The sequence below is a fragment of the Fukomys damarensis genome, unplaced genomic scaffold, assembly GCF_012274545.1.
Source record: "Fukomys damarensis isolate Sample0158 unplaced genomic scaffold, DMR_v1.0_HiC HiC_scaffold_16, whole genome shotgun sequence".
Lineage (NCBI taxonomy): Eukaryota > Metazoa > Chordata > Mammalia > Rodentia > Bathyergidae > Fukomys > Fukomys damarensis.
Genome location: NW_022900928.1, coordinates 27,333,984 through 27,348,148, shown reverse-complemented (window position 1 = coordinate 27,348,148; position 14,165 = coordinate 27,333,984). Strand labels below are relative to the sequence as shown.

Genomic DNA, 14,165 nt, shown 5'->3' with positions numbered 1-14,165 from the left:
ATTTTAACACAGCCAAGGGTGCCCTCACCTAAGCCAAGCTAAAACTGGAGCTGTGCTCTTGGACCCACAGAACTGTGAGCTAAACAGATCTCTTTTCTTTACAAAGAATTCAAATCAAGTATTTCAATATAGCAATAGAAAACAGACTAATACAGGAGAATTTACTTATGCTATGATTCCTGTCTCACCATATAGTACTCCATGCCAGAGTGATTAAAAGAATGAGTACATTTTAACTGAAGAAATATGAAACCAGGCATGTAAGCCTGAGAGGCTGAGGCAGGAGGATTACAAGTTCAAGATTAGCCTGTACTATTCAAAAATATAATTAAAAAAAAAAAAAAAAAAAAAGGAAAAGAAATGGAAGGGAACATGTTTCTGTGCTAAAGTATCAGACAAAGAGAAAATAGAACCCTTTAACTAAAAAATTACTCCACAGGATGTCCATTCTCCCTCTAACACACACCACCACCACCACCACCACTACCAGAACAGCAGTCAGATTTTTATTAGATGAGAGACACTCCAGATTATCTCAAAGTAACAACCATGCCAGAGGTGAAGAAACATTCCTATTTGACCAGGCGTGTTGGCGCATGCCTGTAATCCCAGCACTCGCGAGGCTGAGGCAGGAGGATCGCTGTGAGTTCGAGATCAGCCTGGACTACATAGTGAGTTCCAGGTCAATCTCAACTACATAGTGAGACCCTGTCTCAAAAAACAAAACAAAACAAAACAACCAAAAAAAATATTTCCTGCTTGTAGGAAAAGACAGAAACAAAGTCTAAGGGTCAGGTTCTCCTCCTGCTTAAGTCTAAGTACCCAGGAAGCTTTTGTGCTTGGCAGTATCACCAATGCCATCATAAAAGGGTTTGTGAGAGCTAGTTCAACTTGGCCAACAGTTCTTCTAGTTCTGGACGAGCTTTAAACCTTCCCTTGAAGTCTTCCTCAGTGTGCTAAGAAGAAGAAAAAGAAAATAAGTGGTAGTTACTACAGAGCTTCTAACAACCTATAAATACAAAGCATCTAAAAAGGGCCCATTAGCAAGCTCTGTAGAGAATGATTCAGAATTGGCTAACTCTTACTGAGTATCTGTTATGAATTAGACTTCCTCTTTTCTTTCAATTGACTTAGAGTTTGGTGTGAACAGATATATAAAGGACCAATGTCAAGATGTTACAAGTGCCAGGTGTGGTGGTGCACACCTGTAATCTCAGTACTTGGGAGGCTGAGGTAGGAGGATTGCCCCTGGGCTCAAGGACAGCCTAGGCCACATAATGCATTCAAGGCTAGCCTGAACTAGAAAGTGAGACTCTGTCTCAAAAAACAAAACAAAACAAAAAGATGCTGTAAGTGTCACAATAGAAGTTCTTTTTCTCAGTGCCAGGGATCAAACCCAAGACCTCAGACATGCTAGGCAAGCTCCCTATTAGCCACACTCCTAGCCTGAAGCATTTTTGCTTTAAAAGTAAAAATTAACCTTTTATAATAGGAAATGACACTCACAGAGATTGAAATATTTTAAGTTAGCATGATCAACACATTTTCTCCCTCTACACAGATCTCTGTGAAACCCAAATAACAACCAGAGCTTGACAAACACAGACTTATAAGAGAGCTTCATGAAGCAACGGTACCAGTCCAACATGATTTGCTGGATCTGTATCATAAGAACGATCACTGAGGCACCTGGGAAGAAAGCATTTAGGCTAAAGTTCCTGATGTGTTGCAGCCTTTCCTTGTTTGATAAAATCTCCTTCTGGATGGCACTGTTTACTGAAAATATTCAGTCAGGCTACAGTCAAGCCTTTAAGGCTCAGGAAACTTTGTTCTCAAATTCTGATTTATTATACTGTATATAATCTTTTTTTTTGTACCAGAGATTGAACTCAGGACCTTACGTTTGTGAGGCAGGCACAGTGCCACTGAGCTAAATCCCTGGTCCTACTGTATATAATCTTAAACTATATTCTTCCTGCTTTACAACTGTTTAAAAGGAGAAAATTAGCATGTCGCGGGCTCACCCCTAACATCAACATGCTGTGATGGAGTTCAGCTCCTGTGGTGCACAACAGCAAAGAGAAAATAGAATCAAGCATTCCTGATGCCTCAGAAAAGCCAGAAGAATAACTTACAGCTCCACTAGACTGCATACCTCCCTTGATTATTGTCTAGGCTAAACTATCCATATTTCTTTACAATTCCTAAAGCCAGGCTGTCCAGATATTTTTGTTTGCTTGTTTTTCCAGTGTTAAGGATCAAACTCAGGGCCTTGGGCATGCTAGGCAAGCTCTCTCAATGAGTTACATCCCCACTCTTAAATGTTCTTTTCCTTATTTTGAGCACAAGTAGGACACCAGGGGGCTGCTTCCCAAACCAGCACCTACCTCCCTCACTGACAATCTGACTCCTTCAGGAAGATTGCTCTGGAGTATTTCCAAGAAAATCTCTGCGAATGTAGCACTCAAACCGCTGATCTGCAAAATGAAAGAAAATGCTCTAAGATGGGGCAATGAAAGCCAGGTGACTGGGCAGACATGTCCTGAGCTCAAATGCTATCTCTAGTAAGGTAAAGGATTAACATCCAAAACTGTTTCCTGAGCCTAACCCCTTCTGTATTTCTCTTGCCATTCCCCAAGATGCTTGCTTGCTGAGATGGTTGCTAACAATATATATTTGCTTCTGTAGCCAATGGATGTCATAACTGGAACAAGAAGGTATCAAGTCCAGGTTAACTTTCTGATGCAACTCAGGCCAAGTGCTGTTAACAAACTGTTGAAAATACAGATGCATGGTAGTAAGGCATGCAGGGTGTTATGAGGACCTACAAGAGAAACACATACCAACTCAATCAAGGGAAGATCAACGAAAGCATCTAGAGAAGGTAACACCAGGGTAGTCTTTTTTTTTTTTTGTTTTTTTTTTTTTTTTTTTTTTTTGTACCAGGGATCAAACTCGGGACCTTGTGCTTACAAGGCAGCACCAGGTACTCTTGAAGAAAAATAGGATTAAACTGGGAGAAACCAATAGTAATGTAGAGAGTTTTCAAATCAGAGGAAGGATCACTCAGTAAAATGTGGAGGCATAACAATGTTGGCGAATTAAAACTAATCCCTATGTGGTGGGAGTAAATAGGATCCAAAGAAGAAAAGCAAGAGGAGAATTAGGTAGGCATCCAAGTGTTAGGGTTCACATTTTTACTTTGAGAGGCTGATGTAGGAGGATCTCACATTCAAGACCAATTTGGGAATTTAGTAAGACCCTTTCCGAAAATAAAAAATAGAAAAAGGTCTGGGGATGGAGTTCCGGGCAAATAAGATCTACTGTGAGATATATGATGAGCTGGATATGGAGTATATGCTTATGATCCTAGCACTTGGAAACTGAGGCAAGAGGATCTCTAATTAGAACCTAGTCTGGGCAACTCAGTGATTTAGTGAGACACTGTCCCAACATAAAAAAAAATTTTTAAATGGCTGGGGATGTAACTCAATGTAAAGGCTCTGGATTGAATCCCCTACATGAAAAAAAGAAATAAAAAAATATACAATGCAAATAATTTAGTCCTGATAATATTTAAAGAACCAAAACAGTGGGAGAATTACAGAAAAAGAAAGAAGAAAAGCTAGCCTCTCTACAATTAATTTTGCATACACTGAAGAGAAGGAACACTCCTGTAGGACATCCAGGGCAAGAGGTCTGGTAGACAAATGGGTGTCTGGAAAGCTCAGCCAACGGACCAGGCCTAGATATGCAATTGGAGGTTATCAGTGTATAATGAAGACCACTGAGGCAGGGGGAATGAACGACTCTGCATAAAAGGAGAGATTAGCTGGGCAGAGTGGTGCGTACTTGTAATCCCAGCACTCTAGGAGATTAAAGTAAGAGGATTCCAAATTTGAACCTAGCTTAGGCAACAGAGAGAGACACTCAAAAGAAGTTTATTTTTGAGACAGGGGTCTTGTTACGTAGTTCAGACTGGCCTCAAACTTGCAGCAGTTCTCCTGCTTCAGCCTCTCAAATGCTGGGGTTACAGGCATGTGCCACCATGTCCAGTGAGACCCTCAAATCTCAAAGGTAAAACAAAACATTTGAAAAGGAGAGATGGAAAGATTAAAAACTGAACTCTGGAAGGGGAAGAACAAAAAGGGAAAAGAAAAAAATGTGAGAGAATGAAAAGATGAAAATAAAGTGTTTGTAGATGGGGAGGGGAGGAGGGGGTGAAGGGAGGGCAGAGGTAAGGGGAAAAAAATGAGAATCAAGACTTGCCATGTAAAGGTACATGATCCCAACAATGAATGTAACTGTACTGTATCCCTAAATGTACCAATAAACTCAATTAAAAAAAAAAAAAAACTGAACTCTGGAGTAAACTATTGTTCAAGGGCAGGCAAGAAGAAGAAAAGGGCATGACACAATGAAAGAAAATGGAAGAAAAGACCCAGAGAGGCAAACAAACACCAGCTTCCCCAAAAGCATACCTGAACTACTCGTTCATGGGTGGTAAGGACTGAGTCTAGTAACATTTTGTTGCCTTGGTCCTGCAGCCGCATCACTTCCATGGTTTTGGTGGGCATTGCATAACTGTGGGAGAAGAATCAGCTGTTGGGAGTGGTCACAGAGGCCAGCAGCACCACTGTTGTAGGGTCGTCAAGTCAATCAGGGTTATCCAGTACAGCGCCACTGCATGTAATATCCCTAGAATCTAGGGGATGCTTAGCTGCATGCAGCCAGAGACAAAGTAACCAGATACCCTCTCTGTCCTCCAGATCCCCTCTACCTCATCCAGAAGTCTCTAAATTTCCTGAGGGAATGGACCATGTCTAACACCTTCCTGCATGCCCATACATGCTTAATACAATACCCTTAATAAAATCTAATAATTAACCAACATTTGCTGTCACCGAAGAAGAGCCAGTTCTACAGTAATCAAGCCCATCATGAAGTATACTTTGGAGGCTAACTTTGGTATTTCACTTGTTCTGGAAAAATAAAGCATAAAACCCAATTGTTCCAGAACAGGAGTTCTCTACCTCGTGCTACTGACATTCTAGACCGATAATTCTTTGTTGTGGGGGCTGGTCTGTACATCCCACACTGGATGCTGCTGGATAGTCTAAAATGACGACAATCAAAATTTTCTCTAGACATTATCTTAGTCATCTGGGCGGAGATCCATGGTTGAGAGTTTGTTCACTGTAATCAGCTTCAGCAGAACCACATGCTACAGTGAGAACTTGAAGTCAAGTGTCAGCCCTGCCATTTATTAAGTAAGTCACTCTCCTCTCTGGAGCCTCAGATTCTTCATGTGTACATGAAATTACAGTCTGGCCTCATATCAATACACAGTTGTGAGGATTAGATGTGGTGAGAAGGCTGAACTGATAGCTACAGAGAAATATACTATTTGTGTTATATTCATCTTTCAAAAGTTTATCAAATTAAAGATAAAAATAGTAATAATGACAAAAGATTCCTGATTTTTTAAAGCCTTCCTCACAAAGTTTCATCATTTAATAACAAAGGCATGGAAGTCTGTAGATAGACCTCTGCAAAAGGAAGTCTGGTGTAATAGAAAATGGAGTAGAAACATGATGGCCCTTGATTTGTATACTGGCTGTGCTTGTTTCCTATTTGAACTTGGACAAATTAATTAATTTAGCGCTGTGTCTCAATTTCTTTACTTATAAAATGGAAATAATAATAATAACTAGTTCATAGGGTTACTGCAATGATTGAACTAGATTATGTAAGTAATTTGTCTGGTGCATATTCCTTTGCCCTTGTAAATAGTAAATGTTGGGTACTGCACTTATTCAGGAGGCCTTTCTAACTAATATCCCCTTCCACTTTTCAACATGATCTCTGACACCCTCTTCTTGCAACTCAAATGCAGTTCATAAAGCCGGGCGTGGTAGCACATGCCTGTAATCCCAGCACTCGGGAGGCTGAGGCAGGAGGATCACTGTGAGTTCGAGACCAGCCTGGGCTACATAGTGAGTTCCAGGTCAGTCTCAACTACATAGTGAGACCCTGTCTCAAAAAACAAAACAAAACAAAAAACAAACAAACAAACAAAAAACCAAAACCACTCAAAAAAACAAATGCAGATGATAACTTTCTCAGATAAAAGAGAACACATCCCTTGTACTGGGGTGGGGTGGGGATAGATGCTCTTCCCAAGCATTTTTTTTTTTCCTGTTAAGTTTATTGGTACATTTAAAGCAAACAATACAGTTAGATTTATCATTGGGATCTTGTACCTTTACATTCCCCAAGCATTTAAAACAAGGGGAAAACTGAAATGTTTCCTTTGGTATGACACAGGATGGCAGCTGACCAATGTCTGTTACACTGCTAGGAAGCATTACTGAGATGACCTGCCACTGCAGTCCATGTCCCACATCCACTGTAGTTCCATCTGCCAAACACCTCCATGTCAGGGTCTTGGGTAGATGCTGTGCTTTCTGTCCTACCATGAAATTGACTTGACCTATTTCAGACAGATTGATTCAATGAACACTAACCTAGTCATATTGCTTGTAACACTAGAATTCAATCTGTAATCACTGTTACCCTATATAATCACTTAAACATCATTACCATTCAGGGTTTTACTTTTAGTCATGCCCTTTAACTTTGTGAACTTCTAAAAATATACTACAGAAATTATACATTTCTGCCAGGCGTGGTGGTCCATACCTGTAACCCCAGCACTTAGGAGGCAGGAGGATCGCTGCAAGTTCGAGACTAGCCTGGCTACATAGTGAGTTCCAGGGCAGTCTGAACTACATAGTGAAAAAAAATCAATCAATCAATCAAAAGAAATTATACTTTTTTGCATATATATATTTATTTATTTTTAAGACAGGGTCTCACTAAGTCTCTAAATTGCCCAGGCTGGGCTCATGTAATCCTTCTGCCTCAGCCTTCCAGAGTGCTGGGATTATAAGTGTGCACCACCATACCAGGCCTGTATTTTTTTCTTGAGTCAGCTTTTCTGGCTTAAGGGCCACTGATACTAATAGATTTTTCTGTTTAAAAAACATTTTATAGCCAGGAATGTAGGCACATGCCTGTAATCCCAGCACTCTGGGAGGCTGAGGCAGGAGGATCACAGGTTCCAGCCCAAACTGGGCAACTCTGTGACCCTGTCTCAAAAACAAAACAAAACAAAAGGCTGTGAATGTAGTTCAGTGTGAGTGTCCTAAGTTCAATCCGCAGGGCCACAAAAGGAAAAAAATAACAACTTTCATAATTCTTACTTTGTGGTTATGGACCAAACACTACTTTTACTTTTCATAATAAATGCATATATCATTCCCCTTATCTAGCCAATACTACTACAATGACACTGTCATGGTGCCAATGAATTACAAATTCCTTTATCTTGTAATGTTTTAAAAATGTGAATTTTATAAATCAAATAAAAATTTTAAAAATTAGCCTCTAAAAATTTTTTTAAAAATAAAAGAGAACACAATCATAGACTTCTTATGGAAGATAAAATAATTATATAAAAGCCTTCAAAAATTTTTTTAAAAAAGCACTGTTGCCAAATGCAGTGATGCACACCTATAATCCCAGTGCTTGGAAGGCTGAGGCAGGAGGATCACTGTGAGTTCAAGGCCAGCCTAGGCTACCTAGTGAGTGGAAGACCAACCTGAACTGTGAGACTCTACTAACAGCCTGTTCAGTCCTAAGTACTCTGGGGGCAAAAGCAGTGTATTTTTTCAAGGAGCTCACTAAGAGTATTCCAGAGAGATGGTAAGTGCACAAATATCTGCACCACAGCAAAACAAAGACAGTAATAGTATGTGCTGAACAATGTAGGGGCAGGAAGAGAAGAGGGGCTGAAGGAAAGCTTCACTGGTGAGGTAGTGATTTTTCAAGAGCCAGAGAATAAGCATGCTTGCCTGGAGAGCATTCCAAGAAAGGGCAGCCACATTTTCAAAGCCAAGAGGGGCCCTCCAAGAGCTAAAAGAAAACTAGACACAGTTTGATAAAAGGAATATAGGGAACTCTGTCATTTCAAGGTAGAACAGGTCATTTAGCAAAGTAAAAGTACGGGTAATCTTTCTTTATATTTTTCTGTGCTTTCCAATTCTTTACAAGAAACATTATTTGGAATGTCAGACAGTAAAAAACAGAAGGGAAAAAAATGAACGAACTGAATTTCAACACAACAGTGCTGTTTTTGGAGAGCAGTAGCTAGAGATGGATATAGGAGGCTGATGGGATACTTACCAGAGACTTAGAATCTGTGGATTTTATTTTGAAAAATATGAGTGGACTTTTACAAATATTTTTTTTATTTTTTTATTTATTTTTTTTTTTGAGACAGGGTCTCACTATGTAGTCAAGACTGACCTGGAACTCACTATGTAGCTCAGGCTGGTCTTGAACTCACAGTGATCCTCCTGCCTCAGCCTCCTAAATGTTAGGATTACAGGTGTGCACCACCACGCCCGGCTTGGACTTTTAAAAATAAATAAAAACAGCCTAGGCATAGTGGTGCATACCTGTAAACCCAACATGTAAACTGAGGTAGAAGGATCCCCAGCAAGGGGGAATTTAGTGATTTAGCAAGATCTTCTCTCAAAATAAATAAATAAATAAATAAAAAGGGCAGCTTTTTTTTTAAGGGCCAGTTTTTGTAGCTTACTGAAAGACCCTGAGTTCAATCCCCCAAAATAAATAAATAAATAAATATTAAAGAAAAATTTTTTAAATTAAAAAAAGAAAGAGTAGTGTCACAGAGAGTGATGCTTTCACTCCTCACAGAGCACAAGGGCTCAGTTCATCTCAGGCTTGGAAGCTGCTCCCACAGAAATATGATTTCCACCTCTCCAGGAAAAGAACGTAAGTCAATTAAGAGATTCAGGAGAGGTCTCTTTCTCTCCTTTCTTGCAGGAGTTACAGCTGCAGCAGTGCAGACCAAGCGCAGAACAAAAGCCACACACTGCTTTCTAGCCCAATTCCAACTCAAGGTCAACACCAGCATCCCTGTACCCTCTACCCCTCAGCTGCAGAGAAAAAATGAAAATGGATCAGAGTGAAATGAAAACCAGAAGAAAACAATATCTTCTCTGAGAAGCAGGACAGTGACAATGCCTAACAATACAATAGTCTGAAAACCTCAATCAATGCAGAGAATTAAGTCGTTAAGAATAAACAGCTCTTTATGATCTGAGCAAAGAAACAGAAAAGAGGCAAAAAGCAGCACATCATTCATCTTGCTAACCTAGGAATCATGTCCATTCTGGTAAAAACTCAATCCGAATCAACAAATAATTGTTCTGTACCTATAATGTGCTAGGTGGTAGGCCAGGTCCTGGGGTTAGGCCCCAGTGGCAGAAAGTCTTTCCCTTACAGAGCTTAAAGTCAATAGCAATGACCAATCATAGTCAAATGAGTTGAAGGATAGAGAATGCATGTTAGAAAGAGTAGGTACTACACAGATGAGAAAACAGGTCATAATTGCTAATTATGCAAAACAGGTCATAATTGCATAATTTTCCAAGGTCATAATTGCTAATCATTTGATGTATGTGTGTGTGTGTGTGTGTGTGTGTGTGTGTGTGTGTGTGTGTGTGTCTGTATAATGGGGATTGAACTTGGGCCCTTGTGCTTGTGAGGCAGGCACCAGAACCACTGAGTTAAATCCCCAGCCCGATGTGTATGTGTTTTTTGTTTGAGACAGGGTCTTGTGCATTATGTAGCCCAGGCTGGCCTCAAACTGGTGATTCTGCCTCAGCCTCCAGAGTGCTGGGATTATAGGCGTGCACCATTACACCCAGCTATTGCTAATAATTTGAATGCAGACACTTTGATTCCCAAACTTGTATTCTTATTGTTATTTTAAGTGTAGACCAGATACAAGCTCCCAGTAAACAAATTGTTATTAGTCTGACAAGAAATATGTACCAGTCACTCAATATACTGTTTAATTCAGCTTTTTTCTTTTTTTGGTACTAGGGATTGAACCCAGAGTCTCAAACATGTAAGGCAAGGGCTCTACAACTGAGCTATATCCACAGCCCTTAGCCAATATTTTTTGTTTCTTAAGAGCAAACCTTTTTTGATGAGGGAAACCAAATATTAATCTACGTTTTGGCATAAACTCCTGATATCTTCTTAGAGTGATACTCCGAGAAACACTTTATTACACTACTCTTCCATCCTGAGCTAATGTTGCACTTTATCTGCCATGTAGCACCCTCTACGTGACTGTACAGATATTTCTCTTGGTGTGTATATATGTGTGTGCGCACTATCTGTGTGTATGCTCCCTGGAACTACCTTAGTAGAATCTTCTCATTACAATGTCAAGTATAGTGCCCACTACATAGCAAGAAGAGGCTCAATAGTTTTGTTTTTTGTTTTTGGTACCAGGGATCAAACTTGGGACTTTGTGCTTGCAAAACAGGCAGTGGAACCACTGAGCTAAATCCCTGACCCAAGGTTCAATTGTTTAGTTACAAGTATTTTTATTAAACATTATCAATGTAAGCAGTACAACTAGATTGTGTAGCCATATTAAAAAATCTGCTATTCTTCTGGGCATGGTGGCACATGACTGTAAACCTAGAATTCAGGAGGCTGAGGCAGGAAGGACACAGCAAGTTCAAGACCTGCATATACTAAATACTAAGTTCAAGGCCAACCTGAACTACACAGTGAGACCCAGTTTCAAAAAACCAAAAACAAAAAACTCAGTCATTCTTTCAAGGATAACTGAATGAGCATCTCCCATGTGATAGGTCTTGTGCTAGGTGTTATGGAGACAAAGAACACAGTCCCCATCTAGAAGGAATGGGTAGTGAGAGGAAAGGGGAATTAATTTAACAATAGATCACTACAGCCCTGAGCATAAATGACATAACAGAGGTGTGCATCTAGTAAAGGAAAGAGCAACCAACTCTCTGGAGCCTCAGAAAGAGATAAAGCACATTTTTATGCTTAAAAGAATTGAAGTACTGTTAGCTGTAAAAGTTAAAATCACAGCTTATTATCAAACCTTCTAAAAAGCACTTTTATCAGTTGTGCTCTAAGTTACAGAGGTTTAAAAGTTCAAATTTGACTTATAATAAGATCTTATATAATTGAAAATATGAGAGTCAGATAGACTCGGTTTAAGTCCAGACAACTAACTGGTTCTGTGACTTGTCCTTTTCAATCCTTAGTTTTCTTATCTGTAAAATGGTAATAAACTAATATCTAAGGAGTAAGAAAGAATAATTTTTGCATATCTATATACACCATGTATAAGGCCAGGGATTTAGCTCAGCGATTCCACTGTCTGCCTTGCAAGCACAAGGTTCCAAGTTTGATCCCCGGTACCAAAAAAAAAAAAAAAAAATCATGTCAACATATTATGCCATGAAATAAATATTATTATAAATATGAATAAATAGTAAGGTACCTTACTACCATTTCTAAGCTATCATTAACTCACTTCAAAAATTCATTTAAAAAAGAAACTTGAAAAAAGAAATGAGTTGTATTACAACTTAGAACTCATACATTGGTAATGAGAAAATAACACAAAAATTTTGAAAAAGTTTGGCAGTTTCTTATAAATTCAAACATAAGGGGAGGGGAATGGGAAAAATGGGGAAAAGAAAGAAGAAGCAAGAAAGCAAGATATATCATGTACAGATACAAGTTTTCTATGATGAATGTTATTATTATGTATATCTAAAATTTTTTAAATGTAAAAAAAAATTCAAATATATACTATGCTTGCCAGTTCGCTTGGCAATCATACTTGTAAAGAAATGAAAAGCACAAGTTCCTGAGTTCGATCCCTGGTCCTGGGGAGAAAATTAAAAAAAAAAAAAGAAATGAAAACTAAACAAAAACAAAAACCAGGACATATTTATAGCGCCTTTATTCATAATTGCCCCAAATTGGAAACAACATAAATATATTTTTGGGGGTTGTTTTTTTTTTTTTTTTTTTTTTTTTTTGGTACTGGAAGTCAAACTCAAGACATTGCGCTTGCCAGGCAAGCACAATGCCACTGAGCTAAATCCCTGGCCCATATATATACATATTTTTTTTGGTACCAGAATTCGAACTCAGGCCCTTGAGCTTGTGAGGTAGGAAGCAGAACCACTGAGTCAAACCTTTTTTTTTTTTTTTTGAGACGGGGTCTTGCTATGTAATTCAGGCTGGCCTTCAACTCACTATGTAGCCTAGGCTAGCCTTAAACTCTCAGTGATTCTCTTGCCTTAGCCTCCCAAGTGCTGGGATCACAGACATATACCACCATGCCTGGCCACAAATATTTTAGTCAGTGAATAGATAAATTGTGGTACATCTTTTCAAGACAAAATGCTACTCAGCAACAAAAACAAACAAAATACTTGACACATGCAATGACATGGATGAATGGTAAATATATTATGCTAAGTAAAAGGCAGATTCAAAAAGAAAAATACTGTATTTTTCCATTTATACGATATTTTGGAAAAGGCAAAATTGTAGGGACATAAAATAGATTAGTACTTAAATGAGGATGGGAAGAGGGACTAACTACAGAGGCAGGAGGGAACTTCTTGGGTTGATAGAAATATTTTATATCTTGCCCGGCATGGTGGTGCACGCCTTTAATCCCAGCACTTGGGAGGCTGAGACAGGAGGATCATTGTGAGTTTGAGACTAGCCTGGGCTACATAGTGAGTTCCAGGTCAGTCTCAACTACATACTGAGACCCTGTCTCAAAACAAACAAACAAACAAAAAAGAAATATTTTATAAATACTATGATAGCATTTATTCTGGTACTTTAGTGAAAGCTCATAGAATTATTCACTAAAAGAGTGAATATTACTGAATTTGAATTATAGCTCAATAGGCCTGACTTTATATCATAACTGTAAATGGAAAATCAGTATCACCTGCTGTAAATAGAAAGTAAGTTAAAAATAAATGTAATGAAAACAAAATAATGTTATAAAATTCTAGCTAGATATTAGTGCTTGTCAAATATTACAAGCCTCTGAGAATTTCTCCTTGACAGAACTAGGTTGAATGAGAATTTAGAAGAGAATAAATTTCTAACCATGTGATTTAATGTTATTTAAGGCAAACTACAGAACATCCTATACTGTCTGAAACATTAAGATAAAAATTGCAAAGTGCCTGGCTTACAGTAAGGGGTCAGTAAATGTTAGTTCTCCTCTTCTACAGTTTTCCAGAAAATTCAGAGCATACAAGAAAAGCAAAATAGGCAACAAATACCCAAGAAAATGGAGAAAAATACTATGTTAAAATTTCAATTCTCCCCAAACTGATCTACAGATTCAACATAATCCCAACAAAATACTTGGCTCTTTTCTGTAGAAATCAACAACAGACAGCTACACACTGTGTGATTCCAATCACATGACATTCTGAAGAAATTAAATCAACATGGACAGAAAATTGCTCAGTGATTCCCAGAGATTTGAGTGGATGTGGGGGGTGGGGGGGCAGAAGTGACTACACAGGGGAACCAAGGAACTTTCTGAGATAATGAAAAAGTTCTCTTTGTTGATTATGACAAACTGTCTACCTAAAACAAGTGAATTTTATTTTCTATAAATTGTTTCATAAAAACCTGATTCAGCAAAAGAAGCAGAACATGCTATTAGACTAAAAATATTCCATTCAAAGGCATCTTTCCTACCTTTCCTCTACTTTGACGGACAGATGGTTGCAGAGGCTGTGAACATACTGAGAATAACTCTCTACCATGGTCATGTCATATGCAGTCAGGTGAATGTTTAAAACTCCATATTCATAATCTGTTCCCAAATTAATGGGTCTCATTTCTACTTTTCCCCTTTTCTTCTTGGGCTGAAAACAAGTGAAAAGAGAAAGAAAATAAATTAAAGTATTGTACAAGAAATTCTAATCATACCATCTGGATATTTTTTTTAAATAAATCTTTCAAATAAATTTGTTTACCATTTTTCTCTCAGGTTACCCTTACCTATAAGCTTCCTCTTGGGAAGGAATGAGTAGCTTTCTTGAACAATGCAGGCTATGATAGCCAGTAAATTTTAAAAATTTTTTATTGGTATATGTTTGTAAGACACACTGATTACATTCAGCTTGGGAGATGAAATATGTATATTTATGTATGTATGTATGTATGTATGTATATATATATATATA

General features: G+C 38.4%; 1 protein-coding gene across 1 annotated transcript in view; it reads right to left on the bottom strand.

The window, feature by feature from the left end:
- Positions 1–718: 718 nt before the first annotated feature.
- The window catches only part of Mrpl48 (mitochondrial ribosomal protein L48), a 53,598-nt gene continuing 40,151 nt past the window's right edge, over positions 719–14,165 (bottom strand). The window contains exons 6-9 of the mRNA XM_010603259.3: positions 13,675–13,844; positions 4,482–4,584; positions 2,388–2,477; positions 719–956 (exon numbers count right to left, since the gene is read on the bottom strand). Of these exons, the coding sequence (XP_010601561.2) occupies positions 882–956; positions 2,388–2,477; positions 4,482–4,584; positions 13,675–13,844 (438 nt within the window). The 3' untranslated portion in view covers positions 719–881. The remainder of the gene's footprint in view (positions 957–2,387; positions 2,478–4,481; positions 4,585–13,674; positions 13,845–14,165) is intronic.